This window comes from Halichoerus grypus, chromosome 13 (genome assembly GCF_964656455.1).
Source record: "Halichoerus grypus chromosome 13, mHalGry1.hap1.1, whole genome shotgun sequence".
NCBI classification, from domain to species: domain Eukaryota; kingdom Metazoa; phylum Chordata; class Mammalia; order Carnivora; family Phocidae; genus Halichoerus; species Halichoerus grypus.
The window spans coordinates 4647169-4673587 of record NC_135724.1 but is presented as its reverse complement, the minus strand read 5'-3'; the positions used below and the strand labels follow the sequence as shown (position 1 = coordinate 4673587).

General features: G+C 41.4%; 1 protein-coding gene across 3 annotated transcripts in view; it reads right to left on the bottom strand.

Annotated features, from left to right (window-relative positions):
* Positions 1-1329: 1329 nt before the first annotated feature.
* Positions 1330-26419, bottom strand: part of CYB5A (cytochrome b5 type A) — a 38331-nt gene continuing 13241 nt past the window's right edge. The window contains exons 2-6 of one of the 3 annotated variants that reach the window (XR_013443240.1): positions 11218-11346; positions 8711-8740; positions 5407-5637; positions 4575-4609; positions 1330-2889 (exon numbers count right to left, since the gene is read on the bottom strand). Coding sequence is in view for 1 of the 3 variants with exons in the window: in XM_036122325.2 (XP_035978218.1) it covers positions 2808-2889; positions 4575-4609; positions 8711-8740; positions 11218-11346 (276 nt within the window). In the remaining 2 variants the exon portion in view is untranslated. Of the gene's footprint in view, positions 2890-4574; positions 4610-5406; positions 5638-5680; positions 5705-8710; positions 8741-11217; positions 11347-26419 lie in introns of all 3 variants that reach the window. The other 2 variants (XR_004926547.2, XM_036122325.2) reach the window with 2 other exon arrangements.

Sequence of the window (26419 nt, the reverse complement as noted above, 5' to 3'; positions counted from 1 at the left end):
CCACAGATTCATCTTTTTTGTTTGCTTGTTTGAATAATAAACCAAATGGGGCAGGCAGGGAAAACTCCTTCCGACGATGGCTTTTAAAAGGCCAATCACCATTTTGTAAGCTTTTTCTGGTCCATGAGGGAAGTGTGTTTAAGAGCGAGGATCCTAAATATCTTCAGGTTTACACCAATTTGCTTCATGCATCCATTTCTGGGCTTCCTCAGGGCTGACCAGTATGTGCATAAGCCCACAGAGATCTGAAAGCTTGGGGTCCGTGGCCCTGCTAATGACTCTAAATTCTTCAGGAAACTTTTGGGGATCCTTCCTGGTCTCAGGAAATTCTCTATGGCCCCTTAGTTCAGTCTTTGACCAAGAAGTTTAAGATATCTGAGGAGGATCTCCTGCAACCCGGGGTAAACCATTCTGTTTGTTTGGTTTGGGAGCCCTGGCTTTCAAAATCTTGTCTAATGGGAACATTCCTCATAATGGCCATTGTAGTTCTAGACTGTATTTAGTAAAACTTTGTCATTGTTGTAAATATCCACGGCTTCTGGGACCACAGTTCTTAGACAACAAATAAGCAGTTGTGCCAAAAAGGTGGTGTGCTCAATTCCTGGAGCTAAGGCTTTGGGTCTTCTGGAGCCAAACTAATACCCAAGGGGATGTGTCGCTGGGTTGGGGACTGTGTGGTGTTCTACACTGCACCTCACCACATGAAGACTTTCTTGAGGTTGGCAGGGGACCTAGTGTCAATCTAACGTGTTCTGTGACCAACTTATGGATAAAGTTGGGTGGCAAGCGTTCTAACAGCTTTTAAGTGCTCAGCCCATGCCCACCAATCATGTAGATTTGGGCTTCCAAGATTCCCATTAACAATAGCCTTTAACTACACAAAACACACTGGATCCAGGCCAGCTTACATCACACCCAGTTTGACCCCAGTTGGCATGGGACTGGGGACAGGACTAAACCAGCAGACGCCAAACAAATGGCCAACTGTGGAGTGAACCAGCAGCAACATGGAATCAGAGACTTACCCAAGGGCAAAGGATCCTGATCAGATGGGGACTGTGGACTGGACCACAAGCAGTTCTCAACATGAAATCAGGGACTGTCATCAAACGTGAGGTTAGAAAGCCAATTAGGTCAGGAGCTTGACACAAAAAAAGCAGAGCTCAGAACCGAGAGGAACTTACCCACGGCCCTCGGAAACGACGAGAAAGACAGAATGCGGTTTGTGGGTACCATGACTGTGTTTCTCGTGGCCCCCGAAGCTGTCAGAAGTGTCCTTCAGATCCCATCACTGCCACCCAATCTGTTAAAATCCAAAATTCCTCAGAATAAAATGGAAAGATCTTATTTTTATTCAACAATTCATCAATCGGGCAATATCGTGTCTGGCAAATAGAAAAATGCTCCAAAGAGCTGTACCAAATGGGAGACTTTTATGGGCAGAGAGAGACTTGAGCAGAGCTGATTGTTTCAGGCAAAGTCATCTTCCTTTGAGGGGTCGGCAGCTGAGGGAGGGTGTCCACCGGGGATTATCTCGCTAGTGCTGACCAGATAATTCCAGACTGACTGGCTTAAGATTCCACTCCTGGGAGAGGCTGAAACTGCCATCAGTTTAGGTATCAAGCCTTGGTGTGGTGACATGGGTTTAGCACAAGTGACTCAATTTGGGGCCTGTTGCCTCGTTTTAAACAATGCTCTGTAATTAAAAAATTCCTTTCCAAGGTGCTTTAGTTATTTCTGAAGAAGTCCATTGCTTACCAGTTGGTTAGCCTGCCAATGGAAACTTGCACAGTCATATGTAACTACAAAGTACTTAGAATCTAATTCATCCTTTAGGAAAAAAAGCATGGGGCAGAAAATAAAGATGACAGAATTAGTCTACTGGAACTCCAATGAGAAAATGAACTGAGCGATAACAGATTTCCTCAGGCCTCATCACCACCAGCTACATTTCTTCAAAAATCAGATTCCAAATGTCCCATAATCTCTTTCAAATGTTGTTTTTGTGAAGTACAGAATCAACATTTCCTTAATGAGTATATAAACAGTTTTTGCCTCTGAATGAGGAATTTTTTTAAACTTTAGAACCTACATGACAGAATCTCTTCAGTAAATTTTTAGTCTGTGAGAGGGGACAGATAAAATGTCCTCTCATGGTTCACGGGTTTCCTTTTATGTTGACTGTATCTTTTTAATCAAGGAGGAGGTAAGACTCTTTTTCATAGGTCCTATAGGCCACCTTCTCTTTTTATCATCTATTTCAAGTAGAACAATTAGAAATCTTTCATTTCTGAGCTTTTCTTAATTCCCTGGGAATGGAAACTACACTGGAGCAGGCAGTACTGGGTTGTTCAGGAGAGAGGATGCAGCACAAGGAGGGACGTAAGGACACTGCCCATCGCACGTCATATAGACTACTTGGGTCTGAACGATTAGCACATTAAATGACTCTGCTAAGTAATCAGATTCTAAATGTTAAAGGCAATTATATACCAAATAGACAGGCAATCGTGGTGGCATATTTTAAAAGCCAGATATATTTTTTAAAAGATCATGCCTACAATAAGTAAATTATGTAGTGATGGAACATCAAAAAAGTTGATGAACAAAAGGCACAATTCAAAGAGTTCAGGAGTAGAAAGAACAGAAGAGTTCTTTTTGGTTTGGTTCAAAGTAGGAGAAAAGGGAAACGGGTGTATTAAAATTATTTTTCAGGTGAAGGTTTCTGTCAGTTGAAGCAGTTAACACTGGCTTCTTTCTCCCTGGTCCAAAGCAGTCTTTTCCTTCCTGCACTTCCGAGCACGTGTTTAATCTTCTGCTGTATAGAGGTGGTACATGAGAGCCACCAGCACGGCTGAGATGGCTGGGATCACCCAGTTGGTCCACCAGCTGGAAAGAAACGGCAATGATGCTTGCATGAGGTTCGGCGCACAGGACTCAAAACCTTCGCTCCTTCTACTTACCATGAAAACCACTGTGGCATGTTTTTATTATCTCTATAACTTGCCTGGATGAAACGTCAACTCTGAGTTACTAAAAGCAACATGAGCACCACACATGCCCTAGTATACCAGCAAGTGCTCTAGCTCTGTAAGAAAATTAATGACCCCCATCCCCATTCCACTTAAATCTATTTCTCTTAACTTACACAAAGAGCTATGAAGCACTCCCCCAACAGATGCTACCTACAACTAGCGACTTATCTAAGGACATCAACTCTGGGTTACGTATCACAAGTTCACAAAAGCAAATATTCTTTACAGGTTTTATTCTACTTACATACATTAAGAATTTAAAATAGCACTAAACTGAGAACAAGAAAATCAAGGTTCTCATTTTGGGAGAGCCAACCACAAGCTCTATACCCACAAGAAAAGCACATCTCCTGGACTGTGAAGTTAAGGAGTTTGAGCCACAGGATTATTAAGGTTGCTACGAGCACCACAGCTCTATGTTCCGTGATTCTGTTTTGAAAATCTAACCTTTACCCATGCACAGTAGATTTAACACATTAAGAAACAGCATGCCCAAACTACTTAATCTGTGGTCCATAGGTGTAAACTCAGAAAAATCCCTAACTTACACACTGTTTTAGTCCTGGTGCATAGAATTTTTGATCAACTAAAAATGACAGATTACAGATCAAACCAGGGACAAAGCTAGAATGATCTTCAATTTAGATATGAACCTATAGTTTCTTAGAAAGTAGAATGTGAATTAAGCCAGATAACTCCTATAAAGACATATATTTTGTCATAAACTTTCTATCCTTTAATACTCTTCACACATCAACCCATACAAAGATTGTGTTCGACACAAAGATTTAAACTGCAAAAAAGATTACAAATGTAACTTTCATCTTGGTGGGGTTTTTAGTTTTCATTTAGAAGGAAACTTAACCTGTCAATAAAACGTACAGTGAAGGACTACTGCCTGAAGGCAAGGAATGTACCAGAACACTGACAGACTGGGGCAGTTCCATTTGACAGGGTGAAATAAAATAGGCATAAATGTGTGGTTTTGAGCTTGGGGCTAAATATCTCTGTCTACCAGAGAGATATATGCCAATTATGCAAGTCAATATGGTAGAGCTGCCACAAATGTTAATAGGATCTTGGACTGTGACAAAGAAATCCAGTCCCTAGAACAAGTGATTCATGCTACACTTGAAGGAACACTGAGCTTAGGGAGATGTAAACACTTAGATATAAACACTTACGGAGATATAATCACTACAATGTAAGAAACAGACCATATATTGAATAAGAAAGGATGTTTGCCTTGGCAGTAAGACTGTGTAGGCCACAAGACTACCCTGGAGAAAAAGAGACCCAACTTGTTCTGTCCGTACTATAGAGTAGATGCAGCTGGAGGGCGAGATTTGGGGTTGTTCTAAAGAGTGTCCAGAGTCTGAGCTGTCTGACAGTTGAGGAGGGGATGTCCTGAGTCATCTGGGCACCAAGTGGAGATGACCCTGGGGGGAGCCTGAGCCCGCAGGTGGGGGAGGAGCCCTAAGCCCACCCAGACTCAACTGGCCTTCTGATCAGTTACCTTAAGAGAAAATTACGACGTACCTGGAATTAGAATCAACAGTAGTAATGAGAGTTTCCTGAAACACAAGAGAAAAAGTGAACTTTAAGGGAACATCTGAACAATAAATTCAATTGACTAAGAACTTCTTTTAAAATAAGATCATAATTTTCAGTATATTCTTCAAAACACATTGAAAGGGAAAATTGTATCATAAACTTTTCACTAAAATGCCTATTTTCACCATTTTTTAGAAGAAAAAATTTTAAGAATCATCTGTATTTAAATTACTTACAGACATAACCTAGATAACTTGAAAAAAAAAATTTAAAAATAGGCTACATAAAATATCCTCTACACAGTACACATCTGAATAATGTAGAAACTGAAAACTGATTATCATCATATACATGGACATATAACCCCACCACTACCTTTAGGAAGAAAAGTTTAATTCTTTAAAAGCATGAATGAAACCTTCAATAAAATCAGTTATTTCATTCAAATTTTATGTGAAGTAAAAGTGTACCCAAATTGTATTAAGACATGTCAACCAAAAAGAGAAAAATAAAAACTGTCATTTAAATTATCACACTCTGGACCACTACCTCTCCTGGCCTTCTCTCACTCTGACAAGACAGCTCTAAAAAGTGGAGGCCTCAGGAACTGACCTCACAGGGTCACCAACCAAAAAACCTCCGAATAAGGACGCCCTGTGTGTGTGCTGGGGTCTTTCACAGTTGGCCTATTTTGCCTTCCAGAACTTTCTATGAGAACTTCTGTCAGTACCATGAAAGTGAACTAATTTTGGCTCTTGAAAAATACATACTTCCCTAAACAGATGAATAACTAAGGCCTAAGGAAAAATAAACTTGCCTGGCTTGAAAACTAAGAAGCATTCTTTAGAAATTTCACACCAGCGAAAGTATTAGTGCCTCAAAGGAAGGTAGCCATAAGTAAGGCAGCTTCATCTGAGAGTTCATCTCTGCAGTTTCCCAAAGCACAAGATAAGCCATTAGCAAAACATCCACACTCCGCAGTGAGGCAAAAAGCTGCACAGAGCGAGGCAGCGCATTCATTAGAGAAACCCCAGGAGAAGGCAGAAAACTGTTAGGGAAGAGCAAGCAAATCAGTTAGGAGACCCACAAACCTGGAAACATGGCCTTTAAGATTCCTGACACAGTAGGGGGGAAAAAAATAAGTCATTTAAAAAGAAAACTTCACACAGTTATTATCTTTTTAAGCAATGTTAAATCTTAGCAACTACAAAAAGTATTCATAACTACTGCAAGATTATTTTTCAAATTTTGCGTATATGAATAAAATTAACAAGGATTACCAGAAGTCACTGGACTGTGCAAAAGGATTATTCCACTATTAGATGACAAAATAAATTCTGGAACTGGAGCACAACAGTTCATTGAAAGTAAAATATTATTGTCACAATAGAAAGTTAAGCCCAGACAAGTAAACAGAACTCAGACACAGATCTGTTATTTTGTTATACCAAGCACGTGCATTTTACCAAACATGCTGACAACTCTAAGGAAACTAGGCTGGCCTACCTCCTCGTTCATCACTGCCCTGAGCGTTAATGCTAAAACTTTTAGGGTACCTCACTGCCAGCAACAACAACGATCTTCTAAAGAGCTGTACTTTAAAAGATTATATACATTTCTGAGTGTTTATTATCTGTTAGGCTCTTAACCCAGAGATGCCTGAGAGCTAAAGCAAGTTTGAATTACCATTTACCACACTGATGAAAAAGGAAACTGAAACTGTCTTGCCCGTCCAATGGTCTGAGGGGCCTAAGCTGGGCTTCTGTGTGTAACTAACAAATATGTCAACAACTAACAGGCAGAAAAGACTATGGTTTTTATTACAGGCTCTGCCGCCTGTTCACTCCATGACCCTGAGGGGTTCAATTTCACATAGGAAAGATTAATAATTCCATCGGTACATGAGAAGCTATATAAAAATCATGCAAAGTACATCAAGTTTTTGCAAATCAAAATCATCTCATTTATACATTTATCTACTTTAGCCTATTCCTTAATTGGAATGCTTTCCTAAAAATATCAGGGACACTGATATTTTTGCCTTTGGAGCACAGAGCCTACAGAAGAAGCTTAAGAGACTGCACCCGCCAAACCTGAGATGGGTGCTAGCCATGGTTCTGCAGTGTGACCCTGAACAAGGTCAAAGCTTGCAGCAAGGTCTGAGCTTCACTGTTTTTACCTTCCTGGAAGGTCTATGGATCCCACAGGGATATCATGAGACCCAAACAAAGTCACTTAAACAGCAATGATTTGAAAACCACAACCAAGAAAAGGTACTGATACTACTGATATCCTCCATGTGAGCAAATTTAATAGATACAAATTTGTTTAAAAATGCATCATTTCTAGGTCTACAAATACCTTATCTTGGCAACTAAACACCATGTTTTCCTTTGGGCAGGGTCAAGCTAATAATCTTTGTTGCATCTTATTTCGCAATTCAACTAGGTATTTTCAGTGGCAACATTGAAAAAAATCAGACCACAGCTTACATTTATCAGCCTGGAGATAGACAGATGGTTTTACAGAGACACACACACCAAAAGAAATACCCAAGGACACTCTCTTCTGGCAAACTAGAAGCATAAGAAAGATAAATCCAAAAGAGTAGTCGTGTATTTTTTTTCATTGTATTTGCTTATGTCCTCTAAGAAAGACAGCAAGTTCTTATCCTACTTCTGCTGATCTAATCAAAGTCATATATGTTCTAAAAGAAGAGAGAGTCTGTCTTTGGGAAATACAGCAGTATAGTAGGAGACCTGCTTACCAACTCAGCCCTAGTTTCTGTTTGTAGGCATCGTTGTTTGAGATATGACTGGACCTACATTAAATCTAAGTTAATGTAACAAGCCTCATCAAATCCTTTATTATAGCTGAATGATTTACACCAAGATTATTAACATCCTGAAAACCTAACAGGAAAAAAGTATATACTTTTTCCCTGACCTGATTATGGAGAAAAAGCAAAGACTACATGCATCACAGGATTTCAGTTACCCAAAAAGTAGCCTCAAAAAAGGTGCTAATGTCGTATGACCCAACAGCAAGAACTCAACAGCTGTTACAGAGGCAATTCAAATTCTGAAGTCCATTTTTTGTCTTCCCAAAGTACTCAGATCACCAACACTGAACTTTCTGAATAGGGAAAGGAGAGACTATAAATGAAATTGCTTTGTAAGAAATAGCATTAATCAAGACTTATATTATACCATCTGGGGTATGAAGGTAAACATGGCCTTTATGCTCTATTGGATTTACTGCTTTGATTTTGCTGTGGATTAAAGAGAATGTCTTGTCAACAGCAGCTAGCAAATGAGTTCACCAGTTCTTTCATACAAGCCCTGTGGAGTCTCACTGTTGGGCTCTAATAAAAGCAAGAACAGAAACCAAAATGGAAAAATTATTCTCTTTCTGTGGTTTAAGCAAAACGTTCTTCCATGGTCCTTTAATTACAGGCCAACAACTATTCTGTCTGCTTGTACTTGTCAGGGACTCTGGTTGTTGTCATCAATTCTTACTATGGATTTTTCAAATGTAAGTGAGAAGACCAGCTCAGAGAGAAGGGCTAGTGAACCAGGGCATAAAATTAATATCCCCTAGAATATATTTTCCTTTCCTAAGGAAAAATGCATCAAAAAGTTATTATTTAATTTGATTAACATTAAATTCAACCAACAAATACTTATTTAACACCTATGTCCCAGGGACACGGAGGTGAAGAAGACGTGGGTAGTGTCCTCCAAGGTTCAAGTATTAAGACCTCTGCTCAGATTTTAAGTTCTCTGAAAATAAGGCTCGTGTCAAATCTTTCAGATCAGAAGCACAGTGCTACTTATAAAAGTAGCTCTTCAAGAGGTATCTACTGATAATTACGGTGAAAAAATGATGTATGGAGAGTATTACAGAGAGAACACACAAGCTGTCCTAATGAAACACAATGGCTGGTCTATACACAACGTATTTTGCTGAGCCAACAGGGTACATATTCATCTAACCTAGAGAGACCTATGCTGGCCTGGCCTCATTCAAATAGCTGAAAGACTTCTGTCCTCCAGTTTGACAGGTATGAAATACAGTGAAGATAGGCACGGCCACTGAGACACTGGGGATGACACACTTACCGAAGGCTTGGTTAACTTTGCTCTATCATCCTGCAATTAAAAAAAAAAAAAGGCACATTACAGAATGAAAGAACATTTACAAAAGTACCATGTCCAAAGCAGTCACTTTTACTGAGATTTTTTAGAAAACATTACTATTCAGTAACTAGCACTTTAGGTTCATCTATCTAGGTTGTTAATTACAAAGTTTGATCCAGCTGACTTGACTGCAAAAATTAATAGCTGATTAAATGATTAATTTTCAATCTAGAGTTCCAAAGTTTAGAACATCATCCATGATAATCATATTTATATGTTCATGTGCATATACATTTATTAGACTTGGATTTTAATCTTCAATTCAGGGAGCAGCTGAGACCTAAGTAGATTATTCCCCTGCTATCCTGTGAAATGAGTGTATGTATGTTTGTATACCTGTGTGTGTGTGTGTGTGTAATTTTGTGTCAAAACCTCAGTGAATTCCTGCAATCTCCCAACTACAGGGTTGCAATTTTCTTAAACCTCTGCTTGAGGTAGTCCAAATTAAGGGTCACCTAAAGGTGACCACAGGGAATCCCAGTAGACAGGTAAGGCAGAAATGCTGTAGTCGCAGTCTGAAAACCCACCTCTTCTACACCTACAAGTTTGGAAAGGAAAGAATAAGGATAGAATCAAACATTTTAAGGAAAAGCCTCTCTGGTTACCATAAAACTACCTCACTTTGGTGAAGTATGAAGATCAAGATGAAAACATGTGGGTGAATAAACTCTCCAGGTAAGTAAAGCTCATTCTTTCAGAGTACCCCCTCCTACCACCAAATAAACAAACAAACAAAAAAACCCTACCTCCCCATTCAATGGAAATTGCTCTAAAACAGATTTCCTATTTTTAGGCCTTCCATAAAGAGCCTTTAAGCTTTCCTTCATTCACGGTCATTGCAAGAAATATCAATCAACAAAACTTTTTTTTTTTTTTGGGCAATGTTCAATTTCTTAGCTTGGTAATTGGTACACAGGAGTTTATTTGATCAATATTTTATGTGATGCACCTACTGATTTGTATTTACCAAATGTTTTATAATAAATGACAACATTAAAATTATTGGCAAGTATATTTGGCAATTATATGTGATTTTTATTACAATCATAATGACAGAACTTTTCATATGGATTTTTGTTTTTCAGTGGTTTCTCAGAGTACGTACTTGGGCTGAGGCCACATGCCTACATTAGCCCGCTTCTAATAGCGCCCCCACCCCTCTGTCTGGCTCCCCGTGAAGCAGCACGAGCTGGGAAACAGGAGACCCTGCGGCCCAGCTGAGAAGCCCAGGTGCTCTCTAGAGGTAAGAACAGCTGAATGCACGGTGTAGGAGCCCGCATCTGTTTGGAGAACTCCGCCACCTCTTCCCAAGGATTCAGCTACATTCCAGATAACTTTGGTAGACAGATTAGCAAAGTTTCATATAGTCATTCAAAACTGCCACAGAAGGGCCTAAATTCATACTACAGCCCCGGGTTTATATAAAAGCTAAATTAGGGAGCATAAAGTCAGTCCAGGATTGGCATCAACCGTGACGTTTTCAAAGATCTGGAGTCAAGTGAGAAGAGTGAGGAGAATGTGTAAGTTTTACAGAAGACAGAGTTTATTCATTTAACAGAGGTTGTTTAAAAATTTTTTAGGGGCGCCTGGGTGGCTCAGTTGGTTGAGCAACTGCCTTTAGCTCAGGTCATGATCCTGGAGTCCCGGGATCGAGTCCCGCATCGGGCTCCCTGCTCGGCGGGGAGTCTGCTTCTCCCTCTGACCCTCCCCCCTCTCATGTGCTCTCATTCTCTCTCTCAAATAAATAAATAAATAAAATCTTTAAAAAAAAAAAAAATTTTAAGCATTTTTTTAGAATTGAAATATCCTCAAACTATGAGAGTAGAAGGGAGTTTCTTAAGAAATATTTCTTTTTTTTTTTTTTTTTTTTTTTTTTAAAGATTTTATTTATTTATTTGAGAGACAGAGAATGAGAAAGAGAGCACATGAGAGGGGGGAGGGTCTGAGGGAGAAGCAGACTCCCTGCCGAGCAGGGAGCCCAATGCGGGACTCGATCCCGGGACTCCAGGATCATGACCTGAGCCGAAGGCAGTCGCTTAACCAACTGAGCCACCCAGGCGCCCTCTTAAGAAATATTTCTTAAAATATTTTAGTCAAGGAAAAAAGAAAAAAAGAAACCATGCTGGGTCAATGACCCCCACCTTCTAAAATATGTTGCTCCGTGACACTTCATAGTCTGAGAGGCACTGTCCCCCAGCCCTGGCCTTGGGTTAGAGGGTCCTGACTCTAAGTGCCAGTGAAAACTGCAACCAGGAAAATGCAAAGAAATTTCTGATCGATTTGTTTATGACAAGAATGGTGTTATATAATCAGGAGGAGTTGTTTTTGCTTTACTTCTTCTTCAATTTCATAATATGCAAGTCTACAGTTTTGAGCAAGGTCAACCCACAGCCTTAAAGAGAAGTAAAGGTCCCCAGTAAGGTACTTACCGGATGAAGTTCCCCAATGATGTACGTTTTGGACAATTCTCTAGCATCTGTAGAGTGTCCCACATCCTCAAAACTTTCAGTAGCATCCCCTCCAGCTTGTTCCCTTAACACTTCTTCCCCACCAGGATGCTGTTTGAAGGACAGATACAAAAAACAAATTTTTTTTTTCCAGGTAAATGAGTCAAAAGGAAGTGGCCAGTTTCATTAACCAAATAGGCTACTCTAGAAGTGGTAGATGACAATGTGTGAGTACAACTCATCCATATGTGGATGAAAACAGCATACTCTTCTGTATTTAATTTCCTTCTTGAAAGTTCATTAGAATCTTTCTCCAATAGTCAAGATGTTCATTTCCCCAGATCACTCCTATGGCTGTAAAGCATGAGACACATATTTTTAATCCGCTGGGAATGTCCTCTTTGCTTTTCCATAAAGCTCTCAAAATTGTTCTTCTTGACCTTTACCCAATCTATTTTTTCTTGAGTCCTATACCCTGACCTTTGACTTCTTTGATCTAGGTGTGGACTTACGCTACTACACCTTAGATGGTAACTGTGTGATAACTCATCTTTGAAAAGCACCCTGTCTGCCTGCCAAGTACAGGAAGTGCACAGCCTGCTGGACAGGCAAGCATACCCCCTGCCTGTAGCAGAACTCTCTTTCTAGTAGGAAGAGAAAAGGAAGCAAGCAGGTGCAGCAGTAACTTGCCCAAGCTGCTGCTGTATGGACAGATTATTGAAGGGGGACAAGGAAGGCAAAGAAGAAAGAGCACCACTCCACTGGGGGTTGGGGTTAAGGCCTTGGGCAACAGAAGTATTTTAGTGCTCTTAGCTGCTTCTTAGCTGCTTCAATTAGTAAAACAACAGATGGTCAAAATGCAGGGAGGGGCTGACAAGGGGACCCAGGCACAGACACAGATGAAGTCCAGAGATCCTCAGGCAAGGAACGGAGTTCTCAGTCAAGTAAAAAGAGAGTAAGTGCTTGGTTATATCACCCTGAATACTTTTATGGGTGAGAAAAACCTTCTTAAATTGAGCCTATTCCCTTAGATCAAATTTACCCTGCCCTTGAGCAAATCACCTGTAAGCACGTGTCCAATGACTAAACAAAACAACTCTCCTCTGCATAACTGAGAGCACTCTGTTCTTAATTTCTCCCAGTGACGGAAAATATAAAGGTACGTAACAGAGAACAGTGGACAATTACTGTTTTGAAATCCATTTCTCCTCCTACTTTGTTTAAATATATCTACTGCTATAGAAATCTACTTGTTTTTTTTCTCTACTATTGTACACATTATCCAGCTACATTATAGTAAAACTGGAAAACACAAAGAAGAAAATAAAAATCACCAAAATCAGCTATGGTCTTGCCATCTCAATAGGGCTGGATATACACACATGTACATGTGTGAATAATTTTTGAAAGAAAACGGAGATCATTGCCTTATGCATACGGTTTTGTTAGATTAAAAGCAGATCATAATACATGATACAGAGACAGTATTGCCTAGTGGTTACTTACTACTACTATGTGAACTAGAAACATAATTGTATTTATCTCATATAATGTTTTAAGATTAAATGTGTTAATATAGGTGTCTGACACATAACATATGACCGATAAACATTATCTAGCATTTTCATTAAATATTTTCCAATGTCATAAAGCATCTTTCCTCAACATGACTTTTTACACAGCTACCTAATGCTGCATGCTGCAGGAATTTCCAAACTTATTTAAATGTCTTCTATTGAGGGCACAGAATATCAGAAGTCCACTTTAAACAAACATGAGAAGCCACACCAGGGGGATGGCTCACTCTGAAAGCCAATCTGAAGCTTCCTGATGCACTTCCAAGGCTGTGGCAATGGAAACCATGATTTGTTGATTCTGGAACAGTCTATTTACTGTTGGGCATGGACTGAGGAGTACAGAAGCAAAACACAGGAGATATAAAATGACAACTTACTCAGCACCCACAAATTATATAAGTTCACAGACTGTTTTCCTTCCATGTGGGTGGCTGAACTCATGAGTTCCTTAACTTTTGGTTCCTATTGAGGATAGGTGAATACAGACAAATCTCTCAGAGCAAATCATTAGTTTCCAGTTACAGCTTATCTTCAAAGGAAATTTTCAAATAAGGTTAAAAACATAGATTAGCATTTCCTAAAACATCATAAAACTAAGTTTTTAAAAGAGAATTTTGATTTTTAAAATGCTAAAATGCAGAAGGTAAACATTCAGCTTCATAGAGAATAACACAACAGCCTTAACCTGAAAGAAAAGGGCAACTTCTCAACTTAATTTCTGACCAAGCAAGGAAAACAGGAGAGCATGTCTCTACATGTACATATGTGTGTATCTAGCTATGATTTAGACTTTGCCTAAACCATCTCTGTGAGATAGTTGTTTTCAGGGGAAAAAAAGAAAGACATCTTGGGTTCCACTGGTTCCACTGACCACTATCTAAGAAAAATGAATGAACTGACACTAAAATACATTTGCCCCACTCCAGGGATTTTTTTAAACAGTGAAAACAAAAACAAAAAACAAACAAAAGCAAAACAAAACAAAAAAACACACCAAAAGAACAAAGTTTTTTTTCTTTTTCCCAGAATAAAATAACTCAAATCTTGATAAGACAGCAAAAGATATGGGACTGGCTTATTGTAATATTGGATATTTTCCTTGAAATATATTTATGAGGTGGGGAGACACAGAGACACACACTTTGTGAAGTAAACGAAGTCTAATGATGGTTTGAAACTTGGTGATTCACCTTGTCACTCTCTTCACTCTTGTGAGCAGATTCATGCTGTAGTCTTAATATGCACACATCTCATTATCAGCCTGAAGGAAACTTTCTTCCTTACCTGTCAGCACTCTTAAGAGACGGGGACACTGGTGTTGGTGCCATCTTGGTTACTCCCAGAGATGGTGTATGTCTACGGTTTATGCCCAGAAGCTCTGAGAAAACTTACTATCTCTTGGGTAGCTTCTAGAATTTGAGAGGGACTCAAAGAAAAGGCAATGCTTCAAAGAGGAAAGCAGTAGAATAACAGGTGATGAAAATCATCTGGAGATTTTCTGAAAGATTTAAGGAAAAGACCAAAGTGCCTAGTCACACGCAGGCAAGATCAGAGGTAACAAAAGAGGTGAGACTCTCTTGAAGAGTCTGAGCCAAGCCCTGAATTCTGTCCTCAGAAAGCAGCACTCACGAGGGCCCCCACTCATCCCACCATGCGCTGGCAGTCAGCAGCTGTGGAGCCCAAAGAAAAAGAGATGGGACAGAATATCAGGGGTGACAGTAAGGAGGACCCAGGAAGGACAGAACTGGGTGCAGCTGTGGGAAAACTAGCCATTTCCACTAGAGCTGTCCTAACATAAAGTCTCGCATTTTTCCAGAGGAAGATTCATTTCCCATTTGTGTTATTACATCCTAAAGTCAACGGACTCAACAAACACATGCCAAGTGTCTCCATGTACCAGACACCAAGGTGTGCCAGACATATGGAGCAGAGAAGCTCTCAGCTCCCGCCCTGGGGGATTTATAAACTAATAGGGATCCCACCGGAATAATCTGTAACCGTACAACTAACTGCCGGTAAAAACCAATGTTCTGAGACAAAAGAGCACAGTGCCGAGAAGGCTGCAACATGAAGGACTCAGGAGTGGCTCCGCTGAGCTGAGATACGAAGCAGGAAGGAGTCAGGGTCAAGAAGGGGCAGAGACAGAGGGGATGAATGTCCCATGGGGCAGGGAGAGGCTGGGCAGGGGAGGGAGAAAGGGCAAGCCGCAGAGGGCAGGGCAGGCCACACAGAGCTCTAGGCCCTTTCAGGGATTCTGACCTTTCTCCAGCAAGCGATGAGAAGTCATTGAGAGATCTAAGAAGGGAAGGTAACAAAAGCAGATTTAGTTTTAAAAACATAATCTGGTCTTCAGAGTGAACAACAGGTATAAGGGCAGGAAAGGATCCAGGAAGACAATTCACTAAGGCCATTACAATAATCCAGGCAAGAAAGAGCCTAAGGCAGGCTGGTAGCAGCCATGGAGATAAAGAGGCAGGGAAGGACAAAAGGCAAGAGAGGAAGGACTTCTTGATAGGTTGAAGAGTGTGGATGAGAGACAAGATGCAACACGAGGACGCAGGTTTGGGGCTTGCCCGATCGAATGGATGATGGTGCCAACTGCTGGGAATGGGAATCCCAGAAGCAGACCAAGTTCGGCGGGTAGACTGGTTCCAGCAGGGCCTCCCCACACTCACCGTGTCCACATACCTGGTGATCCAATAATTCCCTCTGTCTGCCTCTGCAATATCTCCATTCCACAAGTTACCCAAACACACCTTGCTCTGACAGCATATGAGAAACCCCAGGTACAAACCAGGGAATACCAATAAAATAACTGGCAATAGTTTTTACTCTTGACATCCATAGTTAAGGGTAATCTACAGGAAAATATATTTGAAAAGATAAAAGATTAGCACAGTCCATAATTCGGAAGACATTAACTGCCACAGCCCCACTCCACTCTTAAGGACACTTTCAGGAAGACATGGTGAATTTCTATGGTATCGACAGTAACGCTGGCTACCAGGGCCCGAAATTACATCTGACTTTCTACTTTTCGCAGCATAAAAGCCCTCAGAACCTTGTCACAGTGGATCTCTTCTTAAAATGCTGGCTTCTCATGGCTGCTGGGACAGCAGACCCTCCTGGTTTCCCTTCAACCTCACTGGCCACTACTTTCTAATCTGTTCATCTCCAAGTCTCAACACGGAAGCACCCCAGGGCTCGGTCCCTGGCATTCTCCCATCCTCTACCTACACTAACTCTCCCAGTGATTTTACCTGGTCTCCGACCCAGAAAATCACTGTTCCCTAGTGAGTGCAGCTGAGTAATACCTGGCTTCCCCTGAGCTCGAGTCCTCCCACCTGCAGTAGCCTACCTTCCGTGTTTACTCAACATCTATTCCATGTTCCAAACACAACATAACATAACCAAAACCAAATGTTTTACTTTCCCTCAAAATGCACTGTTTTCCAAGGGTGTCGGGGGGGAGGGGGGTGTAGTCAGTTGAGCGTCTGACTCTTTATTTCAGCTCAGGTCAGGATCTCAGGGTCCTGAGATCCAGCCCCATGTTGGGCACTGCGCTCGGCGAAGAATATGCTTGAGGTTCTCTCTCCTCTCCCTCTGCCCCTCCCGCTCATGCTCTTTCTCTAAAATAAAGAAATGAATCTTAAAAAAAAAAAAAATGCACTGCTTTCTGGAATTTCCATTCTCAAGAAACAGTGCCACCATGTACCCAGTTGCTATGGTCCAAAACCAGAAGTCAAACTTTATTCCTCTCTCGACTCCAACCCACCAGCAAATCCAGGTGGCTATCTTCAAAACATACTCAGGATCCAACCACCTCTCCCCACTTCCGACACTGCCACCCTAGACCAAGCTACCAACACCATACATAACGACCACAATGGTCTCCTAACTGGTCTGCTTCCTCTTGCCCCTTGTACAATTAGCTCCCTCACATCCTCAGGACTATGAGGACTTTAAGATGATGATTAAGGCAATCTAGGGAAGGGCTAATGCTAGCCTAGCCCACTAGCCCAGGGTGGTTGGTCATAGTGGACTTGAGGAGAAGTAAAAGGGAAGTAGAAAAGGAAAACAGACATGCCTGCAGATTCTGCCCACACCTGCAAATATCCAAAGTCTTTCCAGCTTTCTAGGAGGGCAAAGTGAAACCTCCGTTGCTCAGTTCTAGCCAGTCTTGGGGCAGGTCCTCAGTCCTGCCAAACTTGTTCTCCATGTCAGATCCCTCCCATCTGCCTCTGCTTGGAATGTTCCTCTCCCAAACTTTATGTGATTCCATCTACCCTTCATTCATACTCAAGTTGGCCTTTCAGAGCCCTTCGAGGATTTCGCCATCTAAAGAGGCCACCCCACACCATGTTCTCTACCCACTTCCTGTTTTGTTTGCCTTCATAGCACTCATTACTACCTATATTTATATCAATTTGTTTATAAGATTCATGAGGACAGACTTTTGTTTGTCCTACTCATCACTACTGCCCCAATATCTAGTTCAGTGCCTGGCACATGGCAGATATGAAGAAATATTTATAAGTAATTGTTGGATAAATAAAGGAGACAGGCACAGGTCATTGCACAATGGCTTTGGAACCATTACATCTAACCAGTTATGTGGCTGATGACAACTTTCTCATTTCAACTATTCTAGCCCACACCACTCTCCTTTCCCTGAACTATAATAGTTCTTACCATTCAGAAACCCTATAATTTTACGTTTAATTGTTGTCTAATTCATTTAATCAAAATATTTACTGTCTACTCTGAGCAACACATTGTGTGGGACACACAGAAGTTCATGAAAAAATCAGCGTAGCTCAATCCTGAAGAATCATGCACTTAAGCTGAGGTTAAAGAAATAACAGAGAAAAAACCCTTGGCCTTCACTAATACAGCCTCACAGTTCTGACTAATCATGAATGACCCACTAGGTCCTAAACATGTAGTAACATGCAACAGTGCTAAACATGCAACTGAATCACTCTCCCTGAGAGTCAGGAGCAGATGAGGCACTTAGCTACTGCCCAGCATCCATAGCACAGTGCAGTTCAATGATTCTCAACTTATTTTCAATGCTGTGACATGTGTGATAAAAGCTTTCTTTGTGACAAATGGCTCTGAAAAAAGTCACCTGTTAATAATGGTGATGGAAGTGAAGAGAAAATCAAGAAGTATAATAAAGCAATGGTTTTGTTGCCAGACATCAGAAATGGGGTTTGGAGTAAGATGTGAATTCAGAAATGGCTTCAAATTGTGATACAAATGGTTCCACCAAATACAGTATCTCCACGGAAACCAAGTGGCTCACAAAGCTGCTTTAGTGAGTGTTCTAGACCAGTACTGCCCAACAGAACTTTCTGCAATGATGGACATATTCTATATCTAAACTGTCCAAGATAGTAGCCGCTACTCACAAACAGCTACTGAACACTTGAAATGGGGGTGAGAAATTGAATGTATAGTTTATTTAATTTATTTAAATGTAAATCAGCCATGTACGCTCATTAGCTACCACACTGGATACTGTAGCTATAGACAACACAAAAGTTTTTAAGATTTTTTTATTTTTTTATTTATTTCACAGAGAGACAGCGAGAGAGAGGGAACACAAGTAGGGGGAATGGGAGAGGGAGAAGCAGGCTTCCTGCTGAGCAGGGAGCCCGATGCGGGGCTCGATCCCAGGACCCTGGGATCATGACCTGAGCCGAAGGCAGATGCTTAAGGACTGAGCCACCCAGGCGCCCCTACACAAACCTTTTGCCTTCTCTATAGAAATTAATTCCAGGGACGCCTGGGTGGCTCAGTCGTTAGGCGTCTGCCTTCGGCTCAGGTCATGATCACAGGGTCCTGGGATCGAGCCCCACATAGGGCTCCCTGCTCCACGGGAAGCCTGCTTCTCCCTCTCCCACTCCCCCTGCTTGCGTTCCCTCTCTCGCTGTGTCTCTCTCTCTCAAATAAATAAAATCTTAAAAAAAAAAAAAACCTTTGCAAGACATATAGACAACCTAGGTGAAAACTGAAAAATCATTTCATTTGCAATGAAAGATCCGTATACTTACTATATGTGTGTGTGAGAGAGCACACAACACAGGCAAGCCCACCGCTTCGGTAGTGCACTGCGTCTCAAGGTGAGGAGGCTCACAGGTAAGGGCCAATGGCTAGAACAAGGGATCAGCACAAACCAAACTGCCTTGGGAAAAAAAGCTTTTGTCAACTAACTCATCCAACTCAGGGAGAGGCCGAGATAAAAGCTGATGATGGCCTAAGGCCAAACGACTCTTCTCTGTGGTTATGGCGGATTGTAGGATCAAGCCTGACTTGTTTTACCAACCCTAGGGCATCACAGGGTACGGCTGTTGAAGTCCTTGCCTATATAATGACAATGCAATAAAGACTGGCACGACACAGAGCAGTTTACTTATATTAATTTAACAAATTATTAGCTTATGACTTTAGTCCTTTTACAATCACTAAAGGTCTGAAGTGGTCTCTTAGGCTTTTCAGTTATACTCTACTTAACATGAGAAATACAGTTGTACTTGTGAATTTGAGGGTTTATCAAAGTCAAGGGACTCACAAATACATACAAAAATGAGAGGAATACCAATAAGGCAAAAAATAAGAAGTGTTAAATGAATATCAAAACTCAAGGAAAGAATAAGTCATTCCAGACAGAGGACAGGCAACAATGGAACCCTCCTAATGCCAAATGAACGACTGACAGGGAAGGTGAGATTACCCCTACCTCATTAATGGCACTCACTGAGTCTGTATGGTACTCAGTGATCTAATAGGTATATTACCTGTTTTCTAAAAAATGTAAGAGCTCAAAAAGAAAGAAAATATTACAAACTTGATCAATATTTCTTTCCTGGGCACCAAATATCCATAATGAATTAACCAGTATTTACAGTCGTTTGGACAATACTGAAATAGAAACAAGCTCAGATTTTCATTTCATCTTAAATTAGTAGCGCCATGCTCGTATTATGAGGTAAACACTGATGAGTTACGTGCTGTGAAAAATTCACACACTTCAGGGCACCTGGCTGGCTCAGTCCGCACAGCATATGACTCTTGATCTCGAGGTCATGAGTTTGAGCCCCATGCTGGGGGTAGAGTTTACTTTAAAAAAAAGAAGAGGAAGAAGAAGAAAGAAAAAGAAAAAGAAAAATCCCCACACTTAAAACCGATGACCATATTGCCACTTTTCACCTACAGAGCCAGCCTAGGCATGATCCCACCCACCCCTCTTTCCAAATATACTCTACTGGTAAGAATCTCCTTTAATCTGAGAAAGTCAGCGGAGGTAGAACTCAAACACGCTTGGGACTGCTTTGTTCAGGAGGGATGCCAACGGTAATCAGGGTTAACCCAACACTCACAGCCTCCACTCAGAAACCCTATGATAAGCTTCATTTATAACCAAAGTTTAAATAATCTCACTGAGAAGACATGTGGTCCGTTTAACACTAAGGAGCTCAATGGTTTATACCCAGGTCATTACAAAAAAGACCGTGACCCAAACCTGATGGCAAGACTCCCGTGTTCCGCTGACGTCACAGCAGCACAAGTGGTGAAGGCCAGTCCTAGAAGAGCTTCTTCTTACACCTCATCCCCTAACCCCTGGATATTCTCTGCTTCAGTAATAACCAGTACCAAGAGATACCACATACAACACACAATGCCACATACAACATGTAACTCTTTTCAAATGAAAATAAGTCCAATTTCCCATACACAGAAAAAAAAATGAGTATCAGAGTAAACTACAAGGTGCTTTACCAGAGCCCAAGAGTGCAAACATATCAGGGGACCAGGTACAGAATACATAGTCAGTGAAGGCAAAGTCTTAGATTATTTTTTTGTGTTAAGAGACCAAGAATAATAACAGCAACATAATGAAAGCGAGACCTCAAGTCCTTTTTAGAATGAGGCCAAAGAGAAATGCTAAGTAAAGGAATAAATGCATAATTAGAAGATTTTTTAAACTGCAATAAAATTATATTTCATATTTAGTAGTACACTAAATAACAATAAGTAATGCTAATAATACAGTAAAAAGTAGATCTATAAAAACTGGCAAGATAAAAAAAGATAAACTTAGATGCCTCTCCTGATACAGATGTTTTCAGTAAGGAATAAATTCTTACTAGGAAGGCAATAATCTTTTTTATCTTAAAGGAATTTTTCCTTTTTATTTTTTTTCCTCAAGAGTACTTCTTTAAAATTTGAATTTCCACTTTTATCACATGCAATAGAAACATTTTTAGAAATAGCTTCATATTTTTCAAATGACTATATTTTTAGTCATCCTTTTGTTGTTAAACACCATGAAGCTACAGAGATCTGTTATATCCTTACTATGCCATAATGTGATTTGTGAATTTTTTTTTTTTTAGTTTTTATTTAAATTCTAGTTAGTTAGCATACAGTGTAATATTATTTTCAGGAGTATAATACAGTGATTCAACACTTCCACATAACACTGGTTCTCATCACAACAAGTGCCCTCCTTAGTCCCTATCACCTATTTAACCCATACCCATGCCCACCTCCCCTAGGAAGACAATAATCTTAATGAGAAAGAAAATGTAAAATCAAAGTCACTACAGATAGATTCAAATGCAGCCTGCAACGACTATTAATTCTGAAACTAATTACTGAGCGAAAATACTTTCCAGGTCCACTCTGCATCCCTACTGTTTGCTTCTGTGACTGCTACAGTTTCTTGGACTCTCCAGCCAGAAAATAAAGATGGGTACAAATTATATTTTTGGAATTATCTGTGCAAGTTATATTCCCCTTTAATAGAAACAATTTCATAAATGAGACAGTCTCAGGCTTAATACAGAATAACATTTTTGCTTAGTCTTTGACCTTAACTCTTAGAATACCTACATTTTAGTGACTCTGGAAAAACAAACTGTAAAATTTCAAAGTCAAACATTAGGTGTTGTTCACCTGACAGGATAGCCTTGCATTCTTGTAAGTAAGACCAGAGAGGGCTTCTCGTGGAGTTCATGGCTCCAGCCACCAAACTTCTCCCCAACTCCTCTCCCATTCTTACTCATCTTCTGTATTGCTGCTAGAATGTTCATCCTTAAATATTGACTGTTTCATGTATCCCATTCAAAATCAACAGTGGTGAATTTCTGCATGCCAATCAAATGCCTCCTGAATATCTCAACAAAGAAAGCCTCAACATCTGCACAGCATGGGGGTGCCCTCGGCAGCACAAGCAAGTCAGTGGTGGTAAACGCTGCTCACTGCTCATTGTGCTCTCTCCCCGCTGCCCTGACCCCCCACAACACTTAAACTTTTAGCTAGGAAAGAGCTACCTGGAATAGAGATTTTCCCAGCCTCCCTTTCAGCCATGTGATTAAATTCTGGCTAACAGAATATAAGTGAAGGGTCGGAAGAACCTTCTAGAAGTCTTCTCTTTAGAATGGTGAGCCCCTTTTGCCCTTTCTCTTCATCCTGTTTTCTGGAATGGGGATGCTGCCTCTGAACAGGAGGATGAGGACCAGACCCTAGGGATGGCACAGAAGTAAACCAGAAGTATAGTGCCCTGACGGCTTTACAGAACACAGCCGGCACACAAGGCCTGGACTACCGGGCTTGTTTCTTTATGACAAACAAACTTTTTTTTTTTTTTTAAGATTTCTTAATTTTTTTATTTATTTGACAGAGAGAGAGAGACAGTGAGAGAGGGAACACAAGCAGGGGGAGTGGGAGAGGGAGAAGCAGGCTTCCTGCTGAGCAGGGAGCCCGATGCGGGGCTCGATCCCAGGACTCTGGGATCATGACCTGAGCCAAAGGCAGATGCTTAACGACTGAGCCACCCAGGCGCGCCACAAAGAAACTTATTTAAGTACAGTTATTTGGAGTTCTTCTGAGGTTAATTCTCATCACTACATCCATCATTTTATCAATACCATGCGCCAGGCACTGAAGTCCTAAAGCATTTAAAAGATGTGAATGAACATTATTCCCAGTGTCAAGAAACTTAAAACCATATTAGGACAATGGTCTTCACATACATTAAACAACTAGAGCAATATTAAAGGATCAACAATATTAATTGTTGACTGAACAGAGAAGTTGGGAAAGACAGGGGCTATTAAAAGATTATCTAGGTCCTTTCAGGAGAGTTAGAATTTGGGTAAACAGTAGATAAGGATGAATAGGCTCAAGAAGAGTATGAGTACCAATGAAGGCTTACTGACTGAAATGTGCATGAGTGCTTGGGGTTAGTGAAGAGGTAAGCTTGAATAAAACAAAATATGTAAGACTGTGTGATGGCTCATTTTATGTGTCAGCCTGACTGGGTTCAGGGATGCCCAGAGTGAACACTATTTCTGGGTGTTTCTGGATGAGATGAGCATTCATATCAGTGGACTCAGTAGAGCAGACTGCCTTCCCTCCAATCCATGGAGGGCTTGAGTAGAACAAAAAACAGAGGAAGGAGGAATCTGCCCCCTTCTCCCGCCTCACTGATTGGGCTGGGACATGTCATCTTATCTTGGGCCCTCACACTTGAGCCTTTCCAGCCTCCCACTTCCCCTCAATCCATCACAGGCTCCAGCCTTAACCATAAACCACTCTCAGCTTCCTGAAAGTCCTGCTGCAGTCCTCCACCCCATTCATGAGCCTGGCATCAAAAGCATCAAACTGAGCTGAAGATCTCGGACTCAAAAAAGTAGACTGAAGGTTAAAATCCCAGAATGTCAGAGTCTGAAAGAACCTTCAGAGACTCAACATCCTCAAGTTCACAGATGGAGAAACTGGAACCCAGAGAAATTAAGCCCAATATCACACTGACAGTTCATAGAGGAAGCAGGACCAGAATCCTGGTGTCCAACTTGTAGTCCGCCTCCCCTTTTTGAACAGGCAAATTAAATGAAAATGTTCATGTTTCTGATCAAAGTGACTTTGGATAAGATGCCCTACAAATAAAGTTCCTCCATAAATTTGGGGATTTAGGGGAAAATCTCTCTCACTTCTTCTAGGCCCCAAGAGATTTTGTCATCTGCTTTGACTTCTTGGCTCTTGCCAACTAAGAAAGATTCTAAGGAAACACACAGACATACACACACACTTCTATTGCAGGGCTTTATCTGGCTACAAGGTTATCCATATAAAAAACCCAGAAGGGTATGCGAAACTACACAACAGTATCACAACGTGTCAGGTCAAAGTCATTCCCTCCAAGGGCTTGTTTAAACAAGCAAAACAAAGGACAACAACAAAAAACCCCTTTCCACTTAAATGTAATGTTATGTGGACCCAAAGTCCACCAGTTCTAAAGTTTTAAATAGGATCTTTCCATCCAAACATTTAACACTGCCAAAGAAAGGTCAAGTAAACATACTGTCCATAAACAATGACTAAGCAAAAAAATTTATTTAAAGAGATTATCTGCAAGAGTTAAGCCAAAAATGAAAACAATTCAAAGGAGTGTAGAACATAAACAATTTATACAAGATTTAGAAAAAAGTAACGAGATAGCCCAACCAAATGTTTTCTCTGGTTTCCAGACGCTGTTTCTCTGCACCGCCTCCGGCTTCGCATGCGCCCTCTCGCTGGATCCTCAAAGCTCAGGGACCAGAGGCTCCCCAGCAGCATCTGAATTACTTCTTGTTTCCCTTGAAGATCACGGGAGGAAACTTAAAACAATGGCTATCTACGCATTCTCCCCGCTGGCTTGCGAGCCATCCGCTCACTCACACATCTGCCATGCCAAGCTCTGTTGTTTGCAAGATGGCGAAGTACTGGCCCCCATCCTCAGGGAGCTACAGTCCAGTGAGCAAACAGACCGGAGACACACACTGGCCAAGCACAGTAAGCACCAGGTACACGGGCTACACAGCAGAGCAGGTGGGGGTCAACTCCCAGGAGCTGGAGGCCACGAGGGGCCAGAGAACAGTACTAAGGAGAGATGCCTGAACTGCGGCACGAAAGGTTCAACAGCTGCTCCCCAGGTGAACAAGGGAGAGACATTCTAGGTAAAGGAAACACAACAGGCAGAAACACAAGGGCGTCCTGGAGGACCGTCAGGCACTATAAAAAACCTGATTTCACAGGTATAAAGATGCATCGCAGGAAAGGTTTTTTCACTTGCTTTTGTTATTGGACTGGGAGAGGGAATTAGAAAGAAGAATTAAGCACATTATCACCTCCCACCGGCTTTATAGATAACCCTTTCCATTATCACTGATCAAAGTGCGAAATTAGACCCCTCATTAGTCACTGCAAGCCCCTTAGCCCTCGTGACCCCTCCCTGACCACCTCAGTGGGCTCTAACATCGACCTTCTTACACTCCTCAGGTCCCTGTGTCATGGTTAGTATTCTAGAAGTTGCGACTTGTACCCCAGCTGTCCCAGCACCTGTGTGTAGGTAGTACTTTGTAAACTGAACAAGGTCCAGCTCTGCCACATCTTAGTGAGGTGACCCAGGAAGGTGCCAGATCTTTCTGAGCTTCCATTTCCACATCATAAATGCCTCCCGGGGAGAGCAAACAACACAGCAGAATGCCTGGCCTGTAACAGGTATTCTAGTAACATCGATTGCACTCCCTTTCTCCAACGCCCCCGTCTGCTGTTGCCACAGAGAACCCGGTCCAGAACCTAAACAGTACCTGCCCCTATGAACTGCTGAAGGCCAAGTTCAGCACCAAACCCAAAAGACTCCCCACTTCTTTCTACCCTGCCCTTCATCTTCAAGAGATTTCTGTGGATTAAATCACATTACTAAGCCTAATAGTACGAAGCCACAGAACCTAATGACGAGAGTTAACAGAAACTACGTATTGCAAGGACGACACCCGTTGCCTACATGAGAGCATTCCTGAAGGTCATGGGGATGAGAACAGATACGTGATGCAGCTGTGAGCTAGTGATTATCCCACAGAATGCTGTTAAGATTTTCTCTCCTTGAAAAGAGAGAAGCAGAATTCTTCTTGGTTATATTTAGGGTTGAGATGGTAAATGGCTTAAAACGTGCCAGAATCAAAAGTAATTTTGCATTTAGTCATTACGCCTTGACCAATACTATTAATTCTACCATACTAACCTTCTCTCCGTAGATACAATAAAGCAAGTGTGGTAATTACTGACAGAACTATTCCTCTGATCTCCGAAAGGAACATAAGTCCCGATTCTGAGGTAAGAAGAGACTTGGGGTAGAGGGAAGGGACAGGGACAGGCCTGCTTCTAGGGAAAAGAGCAGGGGACACGGAGGCCAGGAGAGGAGTTGCCTCGTGACCCATCTCAACCCAAAGTTTCTCAGGAGAATAAGCAAAGCCACCAAACTTGAGGGCCCGGCGGCAGGCGGGCGGCGACCTATGAGGCACTATTAGTCTACAGTCTGTGACCCACCTTGTTAGAACGGCCAAACGACGAGATGACAGGACAGCCTGTGTTGACAATGAAGGCGGAAGAAAGAGGGTTGATGGTGGCACCAGACTGTCTTTTCTCACTTTCTCCCTCAGATCTTAGGCCTATTTTTCCTTTTCTATCTAGTGCTGAGAACAATAAATTTGGCTCAAACCTGTATCCAAGGGCAAGACAAAAATAAAATAAGCTGCCAGGAAATTATTCAAGCT